Genomic DNA, 24,302 nt, shown 5'->3' on the forward strand with positions numbered 1-24,302 from the left:
TAAGAAAAGTACTCCACAAATAAGGAAGTTTAGAGTGAGTTAATTTAAAATTTGAGACATTTCCTGATGTCACAGCTCTTTACATTCCATTCTACAAGGTATGGCTCTTACACAACAATGTGTTGCATGGACAGGAATTTGTTGGTAGATCACACAGCAGAAAATTTAATGGTTTTGTTGGAAATAAATCTCAGGATGCCTCCAAAGACTGACAGGAGTGGAGTAGGAATAGATGATCTTCAATTCTCAGTTCACAGTATGAACCACAACGTGTGACCTGGGTAGGGAGACCTCAGGGGTGAGCCAATAAAGGGTATGGTAAATGTTCCCGTCAATTAATTTTTCCCCACCACTTTTATTCTAGAGACTTGCATCAAAGACTGGAAAATTTCCTTCTCCTGACTTCAGTTCTTCAGATGCACTGTTTTTAGGTTTTGTCCCAGTGTAAGAGTAGCATGATAAAACAGAGAGTTACTGTTGCTGACTCTGTGTCATGATAAACACTGAGGTCTAACTATGTTAGACCAAGGTGAGTATATTCACCTGTGTGCCCAGGTACAGCTAAACTGATAAATATTGAGATAGTTCCATACCAGGTGATAATAGACACTGCCCCAAGCGATCTCAGTCCTTCTCTTGATCTCTCCACAATTCAGTCACCACAAAGTAACATCTGGTACTGCAGGAGGCCTTGGTTGTGCACTTGTGTCAGTCGTTAAACAATGTGAATATTCCTCTGAGTCAGACTGTCAAGTGACTCTCTATTAAAGCACACCTGTGTAAGCCCAGGAAGTAGGATTTCTCTTTTAAGGAACTATGGTATCCTGTTGGAAACAGTATTATTGCATTACAATCTCTGCCTCCAGCCATGTTACTCTTGAAATTTCAGAGAGCTTAGTTGAAAATCTTTGTCAGAGAACTTAGTTGAAAATCTTCGACATAGGAGATTTTAAAATGCCAACCACATGATGCTTCCTATCAAAGACCTGTAACTGGGAAACTGTAATGATGACACAGTTTGGCCTCAAGAGTGATTAAATTCTAGTACCCTATCCATCTTTATCAGATTGTTCTTGAAAGTACAATTCAATTATACAGGTACAACATGTATAATTACAAATAAGTTTCAGGGGCTGTTTTAATAACATTCAAATGTGGTCAGAAATAAGTGATTTTAAAATAGTAAGAAAAAGTCTATTTTAACATTCACGTTGAAATTTCTCAAGCATAAGTGATTTGTTTCTTGGTTTACATTACTGATCTATGAACTGATGAATCATCTTTGCAAAAGAACAACATAAATATAAATGTACATTGTGAAGGTCATTTTCAGTTTTGGGGAAGTTCCCCTCTAATGCATGCACATTATTCTGAAGACCTTACAAAATTAACAACATGAATCACTCTCTTAACCAAATGGAAAGAGCTACAATGACTTTAGCAGAGTTTACTTTTATCAGAGCAGAGTTTTTAGGCTGTGCTTTCAAACTGCATTTCAATTCTTTGCACCGTGCTTGAGTGAATATCAGTAACCATGGTTTATGCACAGAAAAGAAAAAAAATTCCTGCTGTTGTATCACTGATAGTTTGGATAAAGCTAGAGAACTCTCAAGGTCAAGAAGAAAAAAAATTGGAAAATGTACAGTATAAACATTGAAGCAATGGAAGAAATTACAAAGGGAAGGCAGAAATATGTGATAATATAAAATTGCAAAAACTTTGGTACAACAAACAAAAAAACTTAATGTAAGAAAAAGAGTAAAAAATATAGAAAATAGATAAAAGAAAACCCAAAATATATACTTAGGTAACTGTATTATCTTAAGGATACTACTACATCCTTAATGGACAAAAGATGAGTAAATCTATTTGACAAATTTCAAAGCCCAGAATTATATAATACATAAATATATTTCAAATGAAAATTGCACAAAATGCTAATTTAAAATAAGGTAACATTTCTTCAGTTATTAAGTTACAAACAAAGAAAAAAATTAACTGAAATCTACTGAGGATTTTGGTAACTAGGAACATTATTCTCTATTTATTTTCCCTAGTACTTAAAACCTTTATTAGACAAATACCCAAAATCCACTTAGTTCACTGAGTCTTTAAATTTACAAAATTTTCAAGTGATGTTTATATCTTGAAAGATGTGTGAAATTCATTGTGAATTCTATAGAAGTGCAAAAACAAATTGGAGCATATGAGTCTCTGCTGCATTGGCCCTGCAGGGGGCCAAGTAGCAAGTTTAATATTTTGAGCATGCTCCTATACATGTCCAGGGTTTCACTTCAGATGACGATAAAGAAAATCGCAAAGAGGAGCTACAGTGTAAGTCAACAGTACAGAAAGAGATGCACCCAGATTTGAATGAAGTAATCTGAGGAGTTGGTTCAAATCTGAGATCAAGATTATCTGTCTTTCTTGATACAATTAAAGGGATGACTTTAATCTGTAAACCTTGACCTATGTTTACCTTGGGTACCTATTACATCACCTCTCAAAAAAGCACAACAGTGAAAATCTGCTGGGCAGAAGTACTCTCTGTTCTCCAAACTGAACCACAATATCCACAGAGAAAACTATGTCGGACAATGCTCATTCTCAAAGCATATTCTAATCTCTGGCTAAGGATGCAATACAGGACTCAGTCCTGCCTAGCTGCCACAGGGGTGACTGAATCCTTAATTGTGGTGTGGTGTCTGCCTACTAGTCAGACATCCCGGATATGCTCACTTCATCATCACTACCGTGCTGAGCTATATGCAAGAGAGTGAAGCTAGTGACCAGGAACATCTTTCTACCTATTTTTAGGACAAGTGATGACTGAGCTGCAATGACCAGGAAACTTCCCTTTGTGATAGTGTCTACCAGTAGGTTTGACATGTGGTAAATGTTCTCCAATGTTAGTCATTTTACAATAGAAAAAAAGACCCTTTTGTATTCATAATGATTAATTATTCCCCTTGGCAAACTACTGCTGTAGTACTGGAATGTTTCATTTTAGTAAGAATAAGACTGTGGTTCTGACCAGCCAGATCAACAGTAGAGATTCTGACCTAAGTTCAACGAACTTTTTAAATCAGGGTCTTTAAGCTGGGGACTATAAACCAAGAGGGTCTCTTTGGATGAGCTTCAGGGGCCCCATGCAGTTATAGGCAAAATGTCACATGTGCATTTCCTGGAGAAAGATCCTATCACTTTAATCAGATTCTCACAAGTGTTTGGGACCCCCAAAATATATTGTATACCATGTTACACTCTGTAATACATTTTTGCTCCCTTGAGATCAAAGAGCCCCGAGTTCTCCTGCAAACCAAATTAAGTGAAAGGAGAGCCTTGGAGTTGCTCCTTGAGAGACAGGACTTCTCCATCAACCCATGCAGGTACACCCACTTCTTGGTAAGGGACAGTACATCCTTTACTTTTCAGAAGCATTCAAAGTCAAGCAAAAGACACTCTAATTCAACAACCACAAAAGTGTGTATGGGCTACCAAAAGTCTATTTGTACTACTTATTCTTTTCTTTAGGTTTATAGCCTTCAACTTATCCATGATTCCATGCAGTATACTAAATTTTCTCAAAAGTTAAGTACAGAGAAGTGCAGTAATATTTTATGGTTATGTTTTGGCATAAATTATCTTGAGTATCTTTTCAAGAGAAACATTATGTTTACCTCATTATTTTGTTTAAAGGATTACTCAATTTTTAATGCACAATTTTTAAAAATCAGTGTTGTCATTACAAATTGTTCAGCATTTCTAATTTCAGCTATTTAGAAATTGTGTGTGTTTTAAAACAATCTTTTTTTACTGTTTTATTGTAAAGATGGTTTATTGCCATCTTTACACTGTTAAGTTATATAACAATACGAAGTTAGAATTCTATTGCTTGATTTTTCAACTTTATACAATACCCTTTGACTCCACACTATTACAGACGAGGTATTCAGTGAATACTGTACCTGTGGTATTCTACATATGGTAGCGGCATGTTTAGTTTTGTAAGAAAGTGCCAAAATACTGTCTCCCTTACTCTCCCAATTTTTATTTGTATATTTCTAAATTGTCAAGGCATATACAGTTTATGTTCTGATTTGTCATCTGATCCACATATTTGGTTTAGTCTTATTTCTGTTAATCATATACAGTGCTTATCACTAGTCATTTTGCTAAATTTTTCTCTATTATCCCTTGATTGGCTGAAGCTCAGCCTCTGGTAGGTGAACAGTATTTCTAGAGTTGTGCCATATTTAATATTGTTTGTATACTTAATAAAAATCTTGGGTGGACATGAAATCCTTGATTTATACTTTCTTTCCTCAAGTATCCCAGAGGTTTTGGTCCACTGACTTCCAGTGTTCAGTGTCACAGAGGAGAAATCTAAGGACAGTCTGACTTTTTCCCTCTTGTAAGTATTGTGATCATTTTACATGGCTATTTGAAAACTGTATCATTAAAGGCTAATAAATTTACTATGATATGTCTTGAGGACATATGTCTTGGGTACATATCAGACGAATATGTCTCAGTGTTAACTGATTTGGGTCAATTTTCACTGGTACATGATATGTCCTTTCAACAAATAGGATCAGGTATTCTATCCTTTTCACAACTTTTTTTCTCAAGTTATGTTTTCAAATATTTATCCTGTTCCATTGTTTTTGGTGTTCTCCTTGAGGGACTCCAATTATCCATATATAGGGTCTTCTCTGCCTGGTTTATATATCTATCATTTTCTCCTTAGTCCTTTTCAACTTTCCATTTTTATTTTACTTTTTTGCATCTCCTCACTTATATCCTCAGTACCCTTGCTGTTTTCTCCAGTGTCTATTCTCGTGACTGCTCCTTTCAATTCTTTTATATTTCTGTGATGATTTTGATTTGTTCTTCTATTTTACTAAAACCTGCCAATTGACACTCCATTTCCTCCCACTGCCTTGTTTTCTCTTGTATTTGTTATTCATGGTCTTTGTTCACAGAAGAACTTTCTTTTTTAAAAAAATTAAAGACAATTTTTAGAGAATTTTTAGTTTTACAACAATATCGAAAGGAAGGTACAGGAATTTCCATATACCCCGAGCTCCCACACATGCATAGGCTCTTCCATTATCAATATCACTCACCAGACTCATACATTTTTTTAGCAGGGATGAATCTACACTGACATATCATAATCACCCAAAGTTCATAGTTCACCTCAGAGTTCACTCTTAGTGTTGTACTTTACATGTGTTTGGACAAAGGTACAATGACATGTATCTATCAGTATAATATTTTACAGAATATTTTCATTGCCTGAAAAATCCTCTGTGCTCTGCTTATTCATCCCTCCCTCCATCCTAAGCCCTGGCAACCACTGATATTTTTATAGTCTACAAAGTTTTGCTTTTTCCAGAATGTCATGGAGTTGCAATCATACAGTATGTAGTCTTTTCAGATCGGCTTCACTTAGTTATATGCATTTAAGCATTTAAGGTTCCTCCATGTATTTTCATGCTTTTATAGCTCATTTTTTAGCAATGAATAATATTTCATTGTCTGGCTTTAACACACTTTATTTAGCCATTCACCTACTGAAGGACATCTTGGTTGTTTCCATGTTTGGGGAATTATGAATAAACCTTCTATAAACATCCACGTGCAAGTTTTATTGCAAACATGTTTTCAACTCCTTTGGCTAAATATGAAGGAGTGGGATTGCTGGATCCAACTGTAAAAGTATGTTTAGTTTTGTGAGAAAAACCAAAAACTGTCTTCCAATAAGGCTGCACCATTTTTCATTCCCAGAGCAGTGGATGAGAGTTGCTGTTTTTCCACATCCCCACCAGCATTTGGTGGTAGTGTTCCAGAATTTGACTATTCTAATGGGTATGTAGTGATATCTCATTGTTATTTTAATTTGTATTTCCTGATGACATATGATGTAGAGCATCTTTTCATATGCTTATTTGCCATCTGTATATCTACTTCAGTGAGATTCCGTTAAGATCTTTGGCCCATTATTAAACAGGGTTGTTTATTTTCTTACTGTTCAGTTTTGAGGGTTCTTTGTATATTTTGGGTAAGAATCCTTTACAGATGTATCTTCTTCATATATTTTCTCCCATCCTGAGGCTTGTCTTCTAATTCTCTTGATATTGTATTTCATAGAGGAGTTTTTAATTTTAATAAAGTCTGAATTATCCATTATTTCTTTCCTAGATTGTGCTTTGGTGTTGTATCTAAAAAGGCATCATCATACCCAAGGTAATTTAGGTTTTCTCCTGTCTTATCTTCTAGGAGTTTTATAGTTTTGTATTTACATTTAGGTCAGTGATCCATTTTGAGTTAATACTTGTGAAGAGTGTAATGTCTACACCAGATTCATTTTTTTGCATACAGATGTCTGGTTGTTCTATCACCATCTGTTGAAGAGATATCTTTCCTACATTGTACTGCCTTTGCTTTTTTGTCAAAGATCAGTTGAAAATATTTATGGAGGTCTATTTCTGGGCTCTCTATTCTGTTCCATTTATCTATTTGTCTTTTTTTTTTTTTTTTTTTTTTGCCAATCCCACACTGTCTTGATTACTATAGCTTTATAGTAGCTTTTGAAGTTGGGTAACATCAGGCCCTCAACTTTGTTATTCTCCTTCAACACTGTGTTAGAAACCACCATATCAAAATTTTAAATGCGTAATAAAATGTCAGGTAACAACTTTCATATATGTTCTCATTATTATATTTTATAATAAGTGCTCTTCATCTGTTGACAAATTTGTTGCTCTCTTTTATATTTTTTCCTAGTAATATTTTTGTGTTTTTTTTTTTTTTGCTTTTTCCCACACATGAACATTTATTAAACATTTTGAGTATTATAAACAATTTGCTTCTTTTACTTAGCAATTTTTGGCATTTTTCTGTCAGTACTTCATTCTTTTTAACTGCTGCAGATGTTACGTTTTATAGACATATTGGTTAGTTATTTCTTATTAATCAACATTTGGGCTGTTTCCAAGTTTGAAAAAAAAAAAGTTGCAACAAATACTCTTGGGTCCATTTCTTTGCTCAGGATTAATTTCTAGAAGTGGAAGTTCTGGGTCCAAACCCAGAATATTTTGAATTTTAATTGATATTGCTAACTTACAGTCTAAAAAGTTGTACCAATTTATAAGGCAAAAAATGCTATTTTTTTGGGGGGGGGATACTTAATCTAAATCTTTGCTAATGTGATGGATAAAATGTTTTAATTTTCATTTTTTAATTTTGTGAAGTTTAGTTTCTAACTTACTAATTTTGGTTTCTAGCAGTATTCATTCTCCATTTATTACCTCTTTGAATTTTTAATTTTAGCCATCATGCTTGATATTAGATTATTCTTTTTTGTAAAGAGCAGCGAATTCTTGTTTTATCATTGTAACATCCCATGGGATCTCACTGAAGATCAGAAACAAAGTTTTTTAAGGTCTCAGACCATCTCCTTTAACCACCGAAAAGGTAGTCTCGTACCTGCCTCTTTACTATCCCTGTGGAATATCCTGGAGCTTTCAACTTATTGACTCCCAGTCTAAGTGAACAGAATTTTTTCCAGAAGTGTGATATAAGGTAATTCACAGTCCCTCTTTTGATCTAACTTTAATAACTGAATGCTAGCTCTTCTGTTTATAATCTATTTCTGACCTGTGGATCCAACTGCCTAGCTCCTAGCTCTATAGGCTTTGGTTTCAACTCATGCTACCAGGGGACTCTCCCACTTTGGGCTGTCTTGGTAGATATTCTATCCTAGGCAGGTGCTGGTAACCTATTCTTGACCCTTGATGGGCATTCAGGCAGTTACAGCAAGAAATGCTTCACAAATGGTATCTGACACCGTCTAGTTAAGATTGATGGGGAATAAAAGTACTTTGTTTAGAAATAATTATACACAGATCTAAAGTCAACAAAAGTCTCTACAAGAAAAAATACATAATTTTTTTTGGGGGGGAGGAGGAGGCTTGAAATAGATCAGAAAACATTTTCACATTAATTGTTCTTTTCATATACTTCAAATTTGTACTTAATGCCTTTCTCCTCCTGGACATCAGAAGGAACCCCTGGATATTCTGGGAGGAGTTTACATTTTTCCAAATAAATTTCTGGAAAAATTGTGTCACCTTCAAATTCCTGCATGATCCTTGTCACAAATAGACTAAGATGGCCTGGCTTGTTCCTGGCTTCCTTGTAAACAGAACTGCCTCCCACTATCCAAACCATGTCCACTTTATTTGTTAATTCTGGTTGCTCAGTAAGTTTTAAGGCATCATCCAGACTTTTGGCAAGAAAATGCACTCCCCGTGGAGGTTCCTTGAGTTCTCTACTGAGAACTATATTAATTCTGTTCTTTAAAGGTCGATTCTTCTCTGGAAAGGAGAAGCAGGTCTTCCTACCCATAATCACCAAATTCTGTTTACCTTCTACTGAAGAGGTTGTGGTCATTCTTTGGAAATACCTGTATTCATTCCTGAGCGGGGGCCAGGGCAGGTCCCCATTCTTGCCGATGCCCATGTTCTGGGACAGAGCGATGATGCAGTTTAGCGAACGAACCATGACAGCGGCAGAAAACACTTCCAAGCTAGCACGTCACACCGACACGGGGATTACCCGCCAGCTTGGTGCGAAATTTTTTTTCCCTAGTAATATTTTTGTACCAATCGTCTGCCAGTTCCTTTTTTATTATTTAGCTATTGAAAGGATTAAATTTTCCTAGACAAGGCTTTGTGTGCCTAATTTCCTATTAAGTGTGTGTATGATGGGGGGAGGTAGAGATGTGTTTGTGTTTGTGTGTGTGTGTGTAAATGTCCAGAACTGCTTTCCAGGCATTACAACTCAGTATCTCCATTCATTTACCTGAAATTCTGATCCAAGCCTGAATCCCTGGGATGGCCATTTACCTAAGGTCTATTTTGTACATTAAGGGAGCTCTTGCATAGCGTCATCCTTGGGAAATCAAAACCTACTGAACCAATATTAACTCAAACCTATTATAAATACTATTTACCAGACATATCTAGTGAACTTGACAATTTGCCTGCATCTGACAACACAGGACTCTAGTGGAAAGATCCTTAAGTCTAGGGTTACATGAAGGTAAATTTGGGTACACGGCACTTACATTGTAAGCACTGAGCCAAGAAATGCCTGAAATAATATAGAGCAAGAGACGAGACATTAATAAATGTCAGTTTCCTTCATTCTGTACACTGACATTGGTAGAAATAATGAAACATGAATGTTAAAAAAAAAAAAAAGTCCGTAACTTTTAAGCAAGATGTGAGATCTCTTGAACTGAGTATTTGTTGGACAAGATAATGGAAGAACACAAGTGAAGAAGTATTTAATTCCTACATTGGCCTTCAGAAGCTGGTGTAATCAGGCCATCATCGACAAAAAGAAAAGGAAGTGAGCATGTTCCTGTTTATGGAAATACCCCTACCTCGGAAAGGCAATGAGTCATTAAAATCATCACTCCTGGCTAAGGATACTGTGGTGGGCAGAAGAGGCTAGTTAATGAGGACCAGGATGGGGAACTCCCTTATATGATGGTATGATTAAACCTGGAGCCTTGTATTCAAGGCCAAAACTTGAATTTCTAGCAGGTTATAGTTCTAATGGATTACACTGTTCAGTTGAATTTTCAACAGCTAGAACTGATGTGAACTTCCAAGGGCTGCCTTAACTTCTTCCCCAATATACTGGCAAGGTGCTGGGAACCCTGAATTATCTTGCTGCAGAAGAGAGAACTGGATAACTTCTTACATCCAAACACTTGCTATCCTGGTGCTGGGGACCATAGTTCTGCTCCTCAGGTCCAGCCCCTCTTGCTTCTATTACCTAATTAGTGAAGCCAGTCTTTCTGGACATGTCCTCTGCCTTTCTGATACATTCCTACTGCAATAGAGACTGATTCCCAGTGGGAACTCCACACAGAGGGCATACCTAACTAAGAGGTTCTTCCCTCTCCTAGTCTCACATGGCTTACTCATCTCATAATGATATATTTAAGGAAGTTGCAAGGCAATCTGATGGATACATTAATGAGCCAGAAATTTTAATTCTTCCATCTTCAAAAGTTACATCAGCAGAAAGCAAAGGTCCTGGGCCTTGTTTTCTGTTCTATGCAAGAAAACCCCTCCTGTGTTAAGATGCAGTATTATGCTCTCAGCACTACTAGAGCCTCGATAAAAGAAACGCCCATTGAAACAAAGTGTATCTATTACAAAACTGTAGATAAAGACATGATTTATTCTGTGCCCTAATATCCCTTATAAAAGAAAATAGATTTTATCTCTCAGTCAATACAAGGACAGTTTTCTTCCATAGATTTACCTACGTGCTTTTTTCATATCACACATTTAAAAGGATAGAGCCCAAGATAGTTCTTTTTGGTCTAAGTTTCCAGGGAATCTAGAGTCATACTCGGTGCTCATCTACTTGTGGTAATTAAGTCAACTCAGGTACCAAGTATCACGTACTGTTTTGCTAATCTTGGGTTTCTTGTTTGTTTTACTTTCCCTTCAATTTCAAAACACTAGTCTCTTTACTAAGGATCATGAAGAAACACTTTGAATGTTATGATATGATAGGACACTAACAAATCTATTGTTTTACTCCACAGACACTTTTAGTTCTGGCATCTTGCTTCTAAGAACCCTTAAGAAGGAGGGAGGAGGCATTTTTACTTTTTTATTCTTGGTTTTTGCCAGCCTGATGTTCCATCTCTAAAAAATAGCACTGGCCTTCAAACTGCCTAATTCTTCTTCTCTTTAATTGTGAAGTTAATATGTACTGTTAAAATCTGATTAAAGTGAAAAAGTCCACTTCCCCTCATTTCCCCAACCCTGCTCTCTGTGGCTAATGACTGTTAGTAATTCCTTATATATCATCACAGAAATTACCTCCAAATTACCTTTTAATTGTTTTTTATTTTCAATAGGTCACTTCAAGACTATTTTCAATATAGCCAGAATTATAAAATCAAACAAATAATTGAGGATCACTAAACTGTCAGTCAGCATGGACAGAAAAAAAGAACTAAACCAGCAATACAAGGCTCATCAATCTATCAATCTATGTATCTGTATAAAAGCTTCCAGTGTCCGATTAGCTTTATATAGAGATTTCAATTTGAATGATATAATGTATAAAGTATTAAATTATAGAATTTTAGATCTGAGAGTAACTTTAGAACTAAATTGGCATTATTTCCTTGTTTTATAGATAAGGTAACTAAAGCTATGAGGACTAAATGAACTAGTTCAACAGGATGGATCCAAACCCCTTGACTCCCAACTCTATATGAGACAATGTGGAACTCTGTGAACTAGGATTTTAGCAACTAACTGTAGGTGCACACAACAAATCAAAGTGAAACAATAAAACAGCCACTATGTGCTTCACTGGTAAGAAAATGCACAATAAATCGGTCCTAACTGTGTCAATAATGTTTGACAACCTATATTACTCTATGAATAACAAAATAGAATATCGTTGCCCCCAAGATGTTTACAAGCCAGGTAGGGAGGTAAGACATATAAGTCATAAATATGTAAAGGAAAAAAAACAATACAAACAAAAATTAGTTCAAAATGACTCACAGACCATGAGTGCTACAGGAATGAGAGGCAGACAACTCATGTGCATAGTGACTGTGTCGTGAAGGATGTGCAACTTCAGCCAGGCTTACAGGATGAGTGAAAGAAAGAGGTTTCAAAAATAGTCATAATAAACAAAGGTGCAGAAATTTTAAAATGTTTTGGTTTGCTCGGAAAATGATGAGAAGTTGAGTTTGGCTGGAACACTGGATTTGTACGTGTGAAAACTGAGAGGAGTAAAATGACAGGTATGCTTTGGTGGGTGGAAGACTCTAAATGGAATATTTTAGAGCTTGGACTTTACTATGCAGTTAGCAGGGAGCCACTGAAATTCACTGAGGAGAGGGTAATATAAAAGTGATATTTTTCCCAGGTGACTTAGGGAAAGAGTATGCTAGAGAACTGGGGCTGAGGTAAGGGTTGACGTTAGGGCAGCCAGCGAGGAGATGATTCCCAATGGGAGACCTTGGGTACATACAGAAAACATCCCTCTTCTGATAAAAGGTGCCTCTGAATCTTTAATTTCTCTGTTTCACTATACGAGATAGAAGATCGCAAATGAGTAGATGATCTACAGGATGACTCTCAACAATGTCCACATCCATTTTTTACTTACATATTGTTATGGACTGAATTATGTTACAAGGTGAATCCACATGTTGAAGTCTTAAATTCCAGTACCTCAGAAAGTTATCTTATTTGGAAATAGGGTCATTACAGATGTAATTAGTTAAGATTAGGTTATACTGAGTAGGGTGTGCCCTAATCCAATATGACTGGTATCCTTATTAAAAGAGGAAATGTAGACACCAATGACACATATACAGGGAAAATGCCATGTGAAGATGAAGACAGAGATGAAGGTGATGCTACTATAAGCTAATAATGCCAAAGACTGCCATCAAATCATCAGAAGGTACATAAGAGGCATGGTGGAGATGCTCACTCACAGCCCTCAGAAGGACCAACTCTGCCAACACGTTGATCTTAGACTTTCAGCCTCTAGAACTGTGAGACAATAAATTTATGTTGTTCTTAAACCACTAAGTTTGTGGTACTTTGTTACAGCAGTCCTAGAAAATTCATACATGTATCCACATTAGAAGAAAAGAGTCCAGATCTTGAAGCCTGGATTTTGATGTTCTCTTGAGGCATAAAAAAATGTTACTAACTGAATTTGCTAAGTTTAAGAATTGATAAATTTTCATAATGCTTCATTCCTGGATATATTCTAAAAAACCTAAGAATTATGAAAAAGAAGGAGTCTTCTTTAAAAATAAACCTTTGAGGTTCAATCACTACTTGATTCTGAAGATTTCACATGCTAGTAACAGCTTTTTTATATGAGGTCATAATGAGCATCTTAAATATGCCCGAGTTCAAGATTTTCATTCAATTTGGATCAGTTACTTCCCAGCCAAGGAGATTATTCTTACTCATTACTTCCAAGGTTGCATAGGAAATTGCCAAACGTGAAGAGGTGTTGAAAAATATAAGAATATTACTAAATAACTTGGCAATGATTTTCATTATTAGAGTGCTCCTGGTAAACCATTTCTACATTTTTCTCTTTTTAAAGTTATTCTTACATTTAATTAGTCAAATTCAAAGGAAGAATACACAATTCCTCAGTTGGACGAGATGAACAAAAGAGTCCATCCTCCTGGAGAGAACAGTAATACTAACCACTGTGATTTTTCTGAAGGTGCCATTCTGTCCTAATTAGCAAGTAAGAACCATCATTTTATTTTCATTTCCTATGGTCTTTCCCACAAAGCACTTCCTACTTATATTTCTATTCTCATTAGGAAATCACTTATTAACACAAGTAGTTTTACTTCTCCTCAATTGTCCTTGCAAATACTCATAATTTCTTATGAACATTTCACCTCTCAGAAAAATCAGTGTACTTTTGAGGTTTCACTTTCAGAGTACACAATTTGAGGTTCATTTTGAGAGTATACAATTTCAGATGATAACACTTTACCACGAGTTCTTTTTTTTCCCCTTCTCTATTAAGACCTGTGGTGAGAGAAATCTTCCTAAGCAGCTCTTTGATTCTGCTTTCCCCTGCTCAGTACTGCCTGCCCTATAAAGCATCAACCCTTCTCTAGCTACTCAAGGCCCTCTGCAGCCTGTACCTACTGCACCTAGTCTTTCTCCAGCTTTTCCTCATCCACTAATTCTCTAAACAAAATCTATGCTTCTAGTTTTCTATCCAACTTATGGTTTGCTAAGCACTATACACTCCTGGGCTTTTGCTCCTCCTCTAGTTTACTACTGTTGGAGTACTTCCCATTCCTAAGGCCAAGCCCATGTCAAACCTTTCCTCATACCCTACCTGGTCTCCCTAAGCAGACATGATCTCTCCTTCTGCTTTTGTAGAGCTATTCGTTCACACAAATACACACTGGCTTGAGAACACTGTGTGTGAGTGAGTTTTCCAACACTTCCTTGAGGGCAAGGGATATTTCCTATATAGTTATTTCTCACTGTATCCACAACTATGAAAGTAACACAACTACACTGTTACAAGAGATCTTATGTGAGCCTAGAGACTCCAGAACTCTTGAGTCTCAATGACTTCCTGAGTCATTGGTTCTCAGATTCCCTATAAGTAGTCTCATTTCTTTATCTGTGGCCATGATCCCATCAATTCTTGACCCCAATAATCTTCATTTTTCCTATGTTAAGTTGAAAGCTTCTTATTCTTTATTATTTTCTTTTTGCCCTAATGTAGTTTAAACAATGTTTTATTTTACAAAGAATCTGTTCCATAAATATATGCTCTTTGACATAATGAATAATGGAGTGTCCTTCTATCATATAAACATCTTGTAGAAAAAAAAATTGCACACTAAAACAAACAAAACTTGATCTGACCTTGCTGTCAAATCTATCGTATTTAATTCTTTATAATTTATTAAATTATTTGATATGTAATCAGCACTGAAAGTTTTCATTTCCCCCTACTCAATCCTGCCTTAATTACCCTAGCCTCGACCCCTCTGTTTTTCCATAACCCAGTGACTCTTTCCATGTTATCTTTGTTCTTCACTTCTGCTACATTGGTGATCATCCTTATCCCTTATCTTAAGGACTTTGTCTCCACAGCTTAACTGACACTTAGTAATTAACTTCTCCTCTTAGCTTTTCAACAAGGCCTACACAGCACATGGATTATCTCACCCCTCAGAGCTCTGGTTTTCCTTTCTGGTCTCTTCTACTTTATATCTCTTCCTTGAACCCCATTCCTGCATTTCCAACTGACCGAACTTCCTTTGAAAGACCTGACTTTCCCATTAATTTTAACACACCTAATACCGAAAGGATTCCTTAGACTTACACCCTATTTATCCCTTCAGTAGACTTCAACTGAAAAGTCTGAGAAACATGAAAAATAAAATCATGGATAAAATATGAGTACAGTTTTTATTTGGGAATATTTCATGTATATCTTTGTATGTGTGGACATATACTTAGTGCCATATTATTTAGGAGTTTCAATACCAATCAGCAACACTATCTACATCATTCCCTGATGACAATAAATTACCCTTAGATTATCAGGGAAATTTTGAACTGTAAAATCTGATTTAAAAGTGTGCTAGTTGGCACAATCTTTTACTCTACTATAAAAATGTAAGGCCAAGAATATTAAGATGGTATACTTGATAAAAAATAAATAGGCAAATGAAATACAATCTTATTAATGATATAAATGAGCATTTTCACAATTGGTGAACATTGCCTAATTAACACATTACTTGCATTTTCTGGAAATGTTTTATTTGTTTGCCCCAAAGCAAAATGCTATCATTTAAGTAATCCTGTACAAGCTCTGTTTGAATGTATTACAGCTCTTGTAGTTTAATTATACAAATAAAAGAATACAATGGCTTTTGAAGTGAAAATTAACTGTACTTCTGATACCATTTAATGTAATTAGAGTATGGTAATAAGGGGAGACCATTTAATTAGTACATATGCTCTGACATTGCCTCAACTCTATTGTATTTACTAGCTAAAATGTTTGATGCTATTAGATAACTTCAGGTTGTATTCATAACTAAGCAACATGCTAGACCAAAAAACATAACTAGTCTTTGTAATGTCCTTGATGGTCAAAGCTATGTCTTATAAATTTTAGTATCTCCAGCAACTAGCATATTGCCTTAGATACAATAGTAAGTGCTCAATAATTTGTGTGCTGAATATTAATTTGAAAGGAAGTCCAGAAACTATTTTCATTTAAGTTTATACAAAGCAAAAAGATCAGTTTTCTGATTTTTTCTCCCATCAGAGAAAAATAACTTTTCAGAGAAAGTGTAGCATTCATCATTTACAGCTGCTTTTGATTTTTTTATTTATGTAGTTCATTACTTTTTTCCAGAAGAAGGAAAATATTTCTAATCCATTGTGAAAACAGTTTTATCACTCTTGAAACTTTAACAACATAAAACATATGTGCATTAATCATTGTGCTCTTTTCTCTTTTAGACAAAATGTGCAATGCAGAGGAAGTCAACCAATTTAAGACAACATGAGAGAGTAACAGCTCTGCTCCACTTCATTAATTTTGATAAATATTCAAGAAGTCTTAAATTCTTTAGCTTAAAAAAAAGACAACTGTCACATTTAAGTAAAATAATTTTTACCATTACTTTTCATTCACCATTCCCATGTAATATTTCATTTGTACATAAAACATGCTATCCTTAAATTTTATGGACTTATAAAATGTAGCAGTATATTCATAATTTGTTGATCCATTCCATTTATCAATATTCATAAAAATTTATGAATATGCTTTAGAGTCAATAATATTGAGTTTTTAATCCCAACTCTCTTGTATTGCTCTGTGACCTTGGACTAGGTACCTACACTCAGAGTCCGTTTTCTCATCTGTGAAATGAGACTACTCACCTACCTCACAGGTCTGTTGTTTAAGGGTTAAGATGAAAGATGTATAGTCTAGCATAGCTCCTGGCACACAAGAGGCATTCAATCAATGTTCTTTCCTTCTCTCATGTTTAGGCTATAGAAACTGATGCTAAGATCTAGAATTTGAAATTAAGACTGTATAGTAGGCATTTTGAGGATTCACACTCCTAGTAGCTCAAATGAAACAAAACCAGTGCATAAATATGGGAAGTCATATAATGAAATTAAAAAGAGAAAAACCATCACATTTTTCTAGGGTGTACACAATGCTCCTGAGACTTAAAGGCTGGAGATCCTGGGAATTTGTTCAGCTCAATCTTTACATTAATGCCAGAGACATGCAAACAGTCAAGATTATCTGGCAATGATGGAAGAGGTTGTTAGATTCTCAGGTTTTTGTCCTCAACCTCATACCCTCTGCCTCCTACATAAATCCTTAAGAATAGAATTTATTTAGTTTTCAGATATATTTTGTAAAACATTATTTAAATATATTTAATATTATCAAGAACAAAATTACTGAGAGAAAATGATAATTAGGACCTTGCCCAATTTTCTTATTATTCAAATTAATCTCCAAAATCAGTTCCTCTCCCACCTTACAGTTTCGTTATAATTAAGAATGTAAAAAAAACTTAGAGAAAGAACTCTTGGCATACATCTTCCTTTGAATTTTTGAGTGACAAAGGCTTAAATATTTAAGAGGATGAGCTGAATGAAAAATAAATTGACAGTAGGATTAGTTTTGAGGAAGATTCAAGGACATGGATTAAATGGAGCCATATTTCCTATTAAATTTTGAATTCAGATAAGAACCACTTCCCTTTTCTTCCTATTGAGTTCTAAATACTTTGGTCTGTTACTGATAAATTACTATTAAATATTTCTATGTTTAAAAGTGTGGCTCAGAAAGATTCCTTGGAAAAAAGGAAAACACTTTGCTTAGTTGATTGTACAAAGCAAGTGAACAAACCAAGTTTAAACAGCTTTTTAAAAAAGTATTAGAATATTATCATGTAATTAATTGATTTTATTTCATGAAACACAGCTTTACTAGGTCACTTTTATTATGGAACATTCCCACATGCCTAAAGATTAACACAGATTTGAAAATAAAACAGTGGGTTTGATTCCAAAACTAAAAACTATTGTATAAAACAAATAAATAATTAACATTAAAAAAAGTAAACTAAATTGTTAGAATGTACAGTTGATGGTAAAGAATTATCTGTCATTTTATATATCTGACATTTTAAGATATCACAGAATTAAGGGATTCAGATGAAATTAAAGGAACCAGGATTTACAGTGAATCAAAATATTGTAGGTGGCTCTGGTTTGCCTTTTTAGACAACTGATAAAATTTTCTTAAAGTTAAAATTCTCTTTAAAAATTTTAATTACTTACAGTTAGGTATAACAGAAGTCATCACAGAATCATACCAAAATAGTGATGTCAAATTCACCATTTACTAGCCTGTAGGCATTTCTCAATGAAAAGAATGCTTGGAAGGAAAACTGAATAATTTACTGACTATTTATCTATGCGTGAGAAAAATTATAAAGGAAACAGGCTATTCTAAGCATAATTCCATAACTACTATAGATGAATTATTATCATATGTCCGATGCATCACTTTAGGTTGAAATAGATTTTTTAATTAAAATGATTAAAACATCAAATTAAGCTCTAGTATTGTGAAAATGTACAAAATTATTACAATTCGTGGAATATTTCCAAACTTTTAAAGCATTTCAATGTGAAAGATGGACACTTCCTAAGGAACATAGATCAGTCTGTACTGTGCAGAATTCACAAAAGCCAAAGCACTTACAGATTGACATGTACCTTAAATCTTTCTTCCTGTGGTTTCAATATTTTAAAGTGCCAGGCATTGTGATGAGTGATTAAAAATGTCAACTATTTCACTGTTCTCAATGATTCAAAGTTGTACGGTCACAGGGCATATAGGGTAGATTAAATTTATTAATCTATTTATTCAAATCAAAAATCACAGCAATTAGCTATGTTTTGATTTTTTTCTTTGAAGTGTAGTCCTCCCTTTCAGGAATGCTGACTACTTTTTCTGCAGCACTAGAGGCTATAAGATAAAGCCATATATAAATTAAAGTTGGAAAGAACGTACCTATTGCTAGAAAGTAAGTGAAGCATCACTATCTTTTAAATGAACAACACATTTAGCAACTCTTCATGCCTATAGGACTGCCAAAAATAAATCTTTGAATATTTATAAACTCTTCACAAAGCTCAGAACGTCAGTTATGCAAAGTTAGACATGGATGACTTGAAGCGTACACAAACAGCTTTGCCTCATTTGGGGAAATCTTAACTGAGTGGTAATTTTGGAAATGGTGGTCAGTCAAGCAGAAATCACTTTGAAACATTCTATTGGTGGACTCCTAAACACAGCCTTGTAAATCCCTGGGTTCCTTGACCCTGCTGCAGACTGGTCATAGACTAGTAGGAAGCCCTCTTAGAGGTCATCTAGCTCAGGCTTCCAGCCAATTCAGAAATATCTTTAACAAGGAGATGCCCAGACCATGCTTAGCATCTCCAGGAGGTATGAGGGGGATACGAGGAGCTTACAATCTTGCTGCCCAAACCCTGCTCATCTTGGGAGCCCTGTTCCCATAGGGCTATTACTGGAGGACTAAACTGCACCACATCAGGTATGGTAGAATTTAAAGAAACATTATTCACAAAGGAGGTACAGCAACCATTAGCTTCAGATCTAAGAGAATCTTATCCCAGCAGATGAGGTTGAGAATACAACGACAATGCTCCAATTCAAGGAACATTCAACTTAGAAAATCCAGTTTATAATGTATAAGCTCTACCAAGAGTGACTCATAGTAGCTGAGTTTTAGAATACTGAACAAGTTCTAGATTTGGGAGCAGGGTCTTGCAAATTGTATAATGATGCTAAGGAAGCAATTTTGTTAAGCCCTTCCAGTATGCCAGGATTAGTACTTAGTATGCTGAGAGCACTTTTACATTCATTAACTAATTTCATCCTCTCATCCACCCTATGAGGTAGGTTCTATTAATACCTCCATTTTAAAGTTGAGGAAATGGATACTCAGAGACTCAAAGTATGTTGCAAGAGAAAGGAACTACAAAAATAACAGGAGAGGAAATGTAAAGAAAATTAAAGAAAAATCACTAAAGTGTGAGAACTTTTCAGTTGATCTCTGTGGCCTTTTAGCGACCAGTTTTATGGTTTTCTTAAATTTCTAGTAGTGTTTGAGGTATACATTCTAAATTGTATCTACATTTAAGGAAACAAGCTTATTGCCACTGGAAAGAACACACTTAGAAACCCTGATTAAAACAATGGACAGACATTACTGCTTTCGTCAGATTTGAGTCAGTGGCTTAATCAAAAGGCAATCCAGATAGTTGTGGCTTTCACACAATGTGTTTGCCACTTCCATGACTTCTTGTTTTTCCCAAATCAAATATATATATACATATATGTATATATATATTGTTTTAAATGAAACAACCATTGTGTTTATCAAAAATGTGGTTATTAATCTCCTATTGTTTCGTGAATTAATTGGTTATACTGACAAAAAACAATTGTCAGATACATAAACATTTTTTAAAACAATTTTTAATTAATTAATTAATTTATTTATTTGGTTATGCTGGGTCTTAGGTGCAGCTGGCGGGCTCCTTAGTTGCGGCTTGCCAGCTCCTTAGTTGTGGCATGTGAACTCTTACTTGAGGCATGCATGTGGGATCTAGTTCCCCGACCAGGGATCGAACCTGGGCCCCCTGCATTGGGAGAGTGGAGTCTTACCACAGTGCCACCAGGGAAGTCCCTATGTAAGCATTTTAAGACATGGTATCAACGGGGTTAAACTTCGTATTTTGAAAGATACTAAATTAACATATTTGAGAGATTAACATTTTCTGACTCGCAAACAATATGCTGAGTCTTTACAAATATGATCATGCATATCAATATATGCCCTTTTAAAAATTAAATTGTTTGTAGAAGGTGACATTGCAGAGGATATCCTAGGAAATTACCAGAAATGAAAAAGCCTACATATATATTTACAGTGTACATCTTCTGAAAGGATGTAATTTTGTGTTGTCTGTTGTACTTAGACAATGGTATTCATAGGAGTTGTATAATAATAATATGTAGAATGGGTTATTTGGGAATGCTTTTAATTCAGGAACAGAAATACATATAGAGTATCTAGGAATTTAAAATGTTACATGCATTACGGAGTCAGTTAGAACTTAAAACAATCATTAGATTCAAATGATTTTCTGTTGAGTTTTCATCCCGGAATTGCTAATGAATAACCTGCTGTGTTACAAATCTTTCAGCCCCACAATAATCTACATCAGCAATTACAACTAATAAGAAGAGTGGAAGAGCATCTATCTTTAGTAAGTCATTACCAATACAGGGTTTACTCTGTACAATTTAAACATTAAGGAAGAAAAACAAGAAAGTATTTTGAAATGAAAAGCAAACAAAACACCCAAATCATTTCTTATTCACAGCATCAATTAATTTTAAGAAAAGGCAATTTGATCTAAGAAACTTCTCAACTTCCAAAACCTCTACAATGTATTCATCCTTAAAAAAAAATAAAATAAAAGCAACCACTATTTAAGATTAAGTGATACTAGCTTAATGACTTTCTGAAGTATAGAAAAACCTGACTAAAAAACTGGCATTGACAGAAAAAAAAAAAAGATAAAACAGTCAGAGAAGACCTTTATTTCTACAATGAAAGAAACAGACAACGTGCCACTGTGTTTTAAGAAAACCATGTTATAACCCATAGCATGACTCACATGGACTAGATACACAGCACATCCCTGTGGATTTTGCCATGGGGTCTTACTCTATTGAAGAGATTACTCTTTAAATCAATGAGTAATACTCGTTCCCTAGGTCCAAAATTAAGCAAAGGAGAGTCTAACAAATTCCAATTTTGCCTGTCAGCCAAAACAGAAATTCTCACATTTAAATGTGCAATTCTGCCTATAACCCTCAAGTTTAAATCTAGCGATGATTACAATGGGTATCAGAAATAATGCCCGAGGTCATTTCACTTATTTTGTAGATTCTTTCAGTATTGGAAAACTGACAGGCTTCTATAACTAGTCAAACAGTACAGAATAGCCAGAAGCTGTGATTTCTTCAGACTATAAAGAATAACCGAAAGGACTCGAAAGTCAAAGCACAACTAAAGAGAGAATCAGAGCACCAACACTGTATCTCATCAGGCTTGTTGACAATGCATCCTAGGAGACATGACTTTACCTTCAAAGTGACACGATGCACATTTTGCTCACTGAACCAGGCATCTTATGCAGGACACACAGCAGAGTTAGCTTCCAGCTCAGAAATAGCATTTAAATCCTGGATGCGATTATGCTGACCCTCAAAAAGTTGTTTGCCTATTAAGAAAACTATTTATTTTATCAGAAAATAAAAATAAGCAAATAAAAATAAGTGCCATCATTTTAATGTTCTCTCCTAAGATTGCCCCTGCGTTATTTTTAAATTTAGATTTGAAAAATAAACTCAAGCAAGCACTCAGCTTTTTAGTTAATTGTTAGCAAAGTTAAATACATAAACTAAGAGAAATTGGAAAGAACCTATGGAAGTCATTGTTATGTGTTTCTGTCTCTGTTCAAAATGGGCATATATCATCTATTTTCACCTAAAACAATCTTTAGGAAATGCGATCCCATCACTTCCCACATGCATAAAATGAGACCTAAATACATATCCCCACCATTGCATTTACTAGCTTAGAAATATTGGATAGGCTATCTAACCTCTCTGAATATTTTTTAAGCTGTAAAAATAAATATATTGACACCTTCCTTGTTTTTCACATATTTTTACATGACTACATCTGATTATGTGTTGGAAAATACTTGCAAACCATAAAAATTATGCAAGTAGAGTTATTAAGCTAGATCTCTTATTTAAATACTTACTTATCTATTTCAAATTGAGTCTATTCTATGTTGTTCAAGATCGTGATACGATGATGATAGGTCAGCTCTGAAAATATGTTGTGTTTAAAATTAATGGATGCCTATTTTTTAAAAAGGCATTCTTAATCTGAGCCAGTGGGACCCCACATGAACAAACTTTGTTTACAAAAACATCTTTCTGCTATTGCTATTTTGACTTTTTCTTCGTCTCTTCCTACTTAAAACTCCCCCCCCCACACACACACAAACACACATACACACACACACACATAGAAGTGTGGAAACCCAAGCACATTGGGTATTTGATTAAACAAGGAATTATCTAAAGTTTATTAATTAGGGATATTCAATACATGAAGACATCTGTAGATAAAAGCCTACAAAGTATTGAATCAAAGTCTTACTAGAAACAAACAGACAGAAGAGGAAAAAGGACCCCAGTTACAGTAAGTGACATGGTCTAGGAAACATCTTTGTCCCGGGTAGCCTGAGGATCTTCTCACTACCCCGAAGATATCAGGGAAATGGGGGAGGCTCTGGTAAGGGGATCCAACCACACCTTTCCTTCCACTGAGAGATATTTGGAGGTCCAACCTGGGGAAACCCCTTTTACTTCCTCAGGCAGCAGTGGCACGTAACAGTGAGAACTCCAATGGCACAAGACAAACCAAGCAGACGATAGTAACACTGTAAAGACTCTGAAAAACTGCCGTTGGAACTGCAGTGGACAAAAGTAGGTCACAACACATGTGCAAGACCTAAAGAGGGTAACTTCCAGCTAAAATGAAAGATTGAAAGAAGAGCCAGAGATTACTAACATAATACACAAAGTGTCCAGGATACAACTGGAAATCCTCCTCATAACTAGAGCCAAGAATATCACAACTTGAATGAGAAACAGTAATCAACTGATGTCAACATTGAGATGAATCAGTTGTTCAAATTATCTGATGAGAATTTTAAAGCAGAGTCATAAAAATGCTTACAGAATCAATTACAAATTCTCTTGATATAAATGAAAATATCAGCAACAAATTATGCAAAAGAATCAAATAGAAAGTATAGAACTTAAAACACAATAACAGAGATAAAAATCTCCCTGGATGGGCTCAATAGTAAAGTGGCAATAAGTGAGGATAGAATGAAGGAACTTGAGGACAGAAAAATAGAATTTATCCAACTTGAACAACAGAGGGAAAATAAACTGAGGGGAGGGAGAAAAAAAGAACAGAGCCTCAGGGACTGTGGGACAAAAACAAAAGAGCCAACATTTATATCATCAGAATCCCAGAAAGAGAAGAGGATAGTGAGACTGAATAATATTTAAAGAAATAATGGCTGAAAATTCTCCAAATTTGATGAAAGACAGAACCTACAAAACAACAACAAAACAAAACAAAACCTCAAAAATAACACATTACTTACAGGGGAGTTCCAGATCAAATAATAGTGGATTTCTCATTTGAAACCACAGAGTAAAAAAGGAGGTAACACAATATTTTTCAATTGCTAAAAGAAAAAACTACCAACCAGAAATTTTATAACGATAAAGCTACCTTTCAGGAAAGAGTAGGAATTGAGAACATTCTCAGATGATACAAAACTACAAGAAGTTATTACTAGCTGACTTACTCTTAAAGATTGGCTAAAGAAGGTTCCTCAAAAAGAACATTACCAAATGCTGATAAAAGAAAACAAATAAATAGAGAGACATACTCTATTTGTAAAATGGAAGACAGC

The 24,302-nt window shown here is 35.0% G+C and overlaps 2 protein-coding genes across 5 annotated transcripts in view; both read right to left on the minus strand.

Annotated features, from left to right (window-relative positions):
- Nucleotides 1-24,302, minus strand: part of MAGI2 (membrane associated guanylate kinase, WW and PDZ domain containing 2) — a 1,327,276-nt gene that overhangs the window by 1,233,057 nt on the left and 69,917 nt on the right. The gene's annotated exons all lie outside the window — the stretch shown is intronic.
- LOC133096162 (dihydrofolate reductase-like) lies at nt 8,008-8,571 on the minus strand. The gene has a single exon (XM_061197646.1). It carries the CDS (start codon nt 8,569-8,571, stop codon nt 8,008-8,010), a length of 564 nt encoding a protein of 187 aa, XP_061053629.1.

This window comes from Eubalaena glacialis, chromosome 8 (genome assembly GCF_028564815.1).
Source record: "Eubalaena glacialis isolate mEubGla1 chromosome 8, mEubGla1.1.hap2.+ XY, whole genome shotgun sequence".
Classification (NCBI taxonomy): domain Eukaryota; kingdom Metazoa; phylum Chordata; class Mammalia; order Artiodactyla; family Balaenidae; genus Eubalaena; species Eubalaena glacialis.

What these genes read in the sequence shown, in the direction of transcription:
- LOC133096162 (XM_061197646.1), bottom strand. Translation starts at nt 8,571, where the DNA reads ATGGTTCGTTCGCTAAACTGCATCATCGCTCTGTCCCAGAACATGGGC.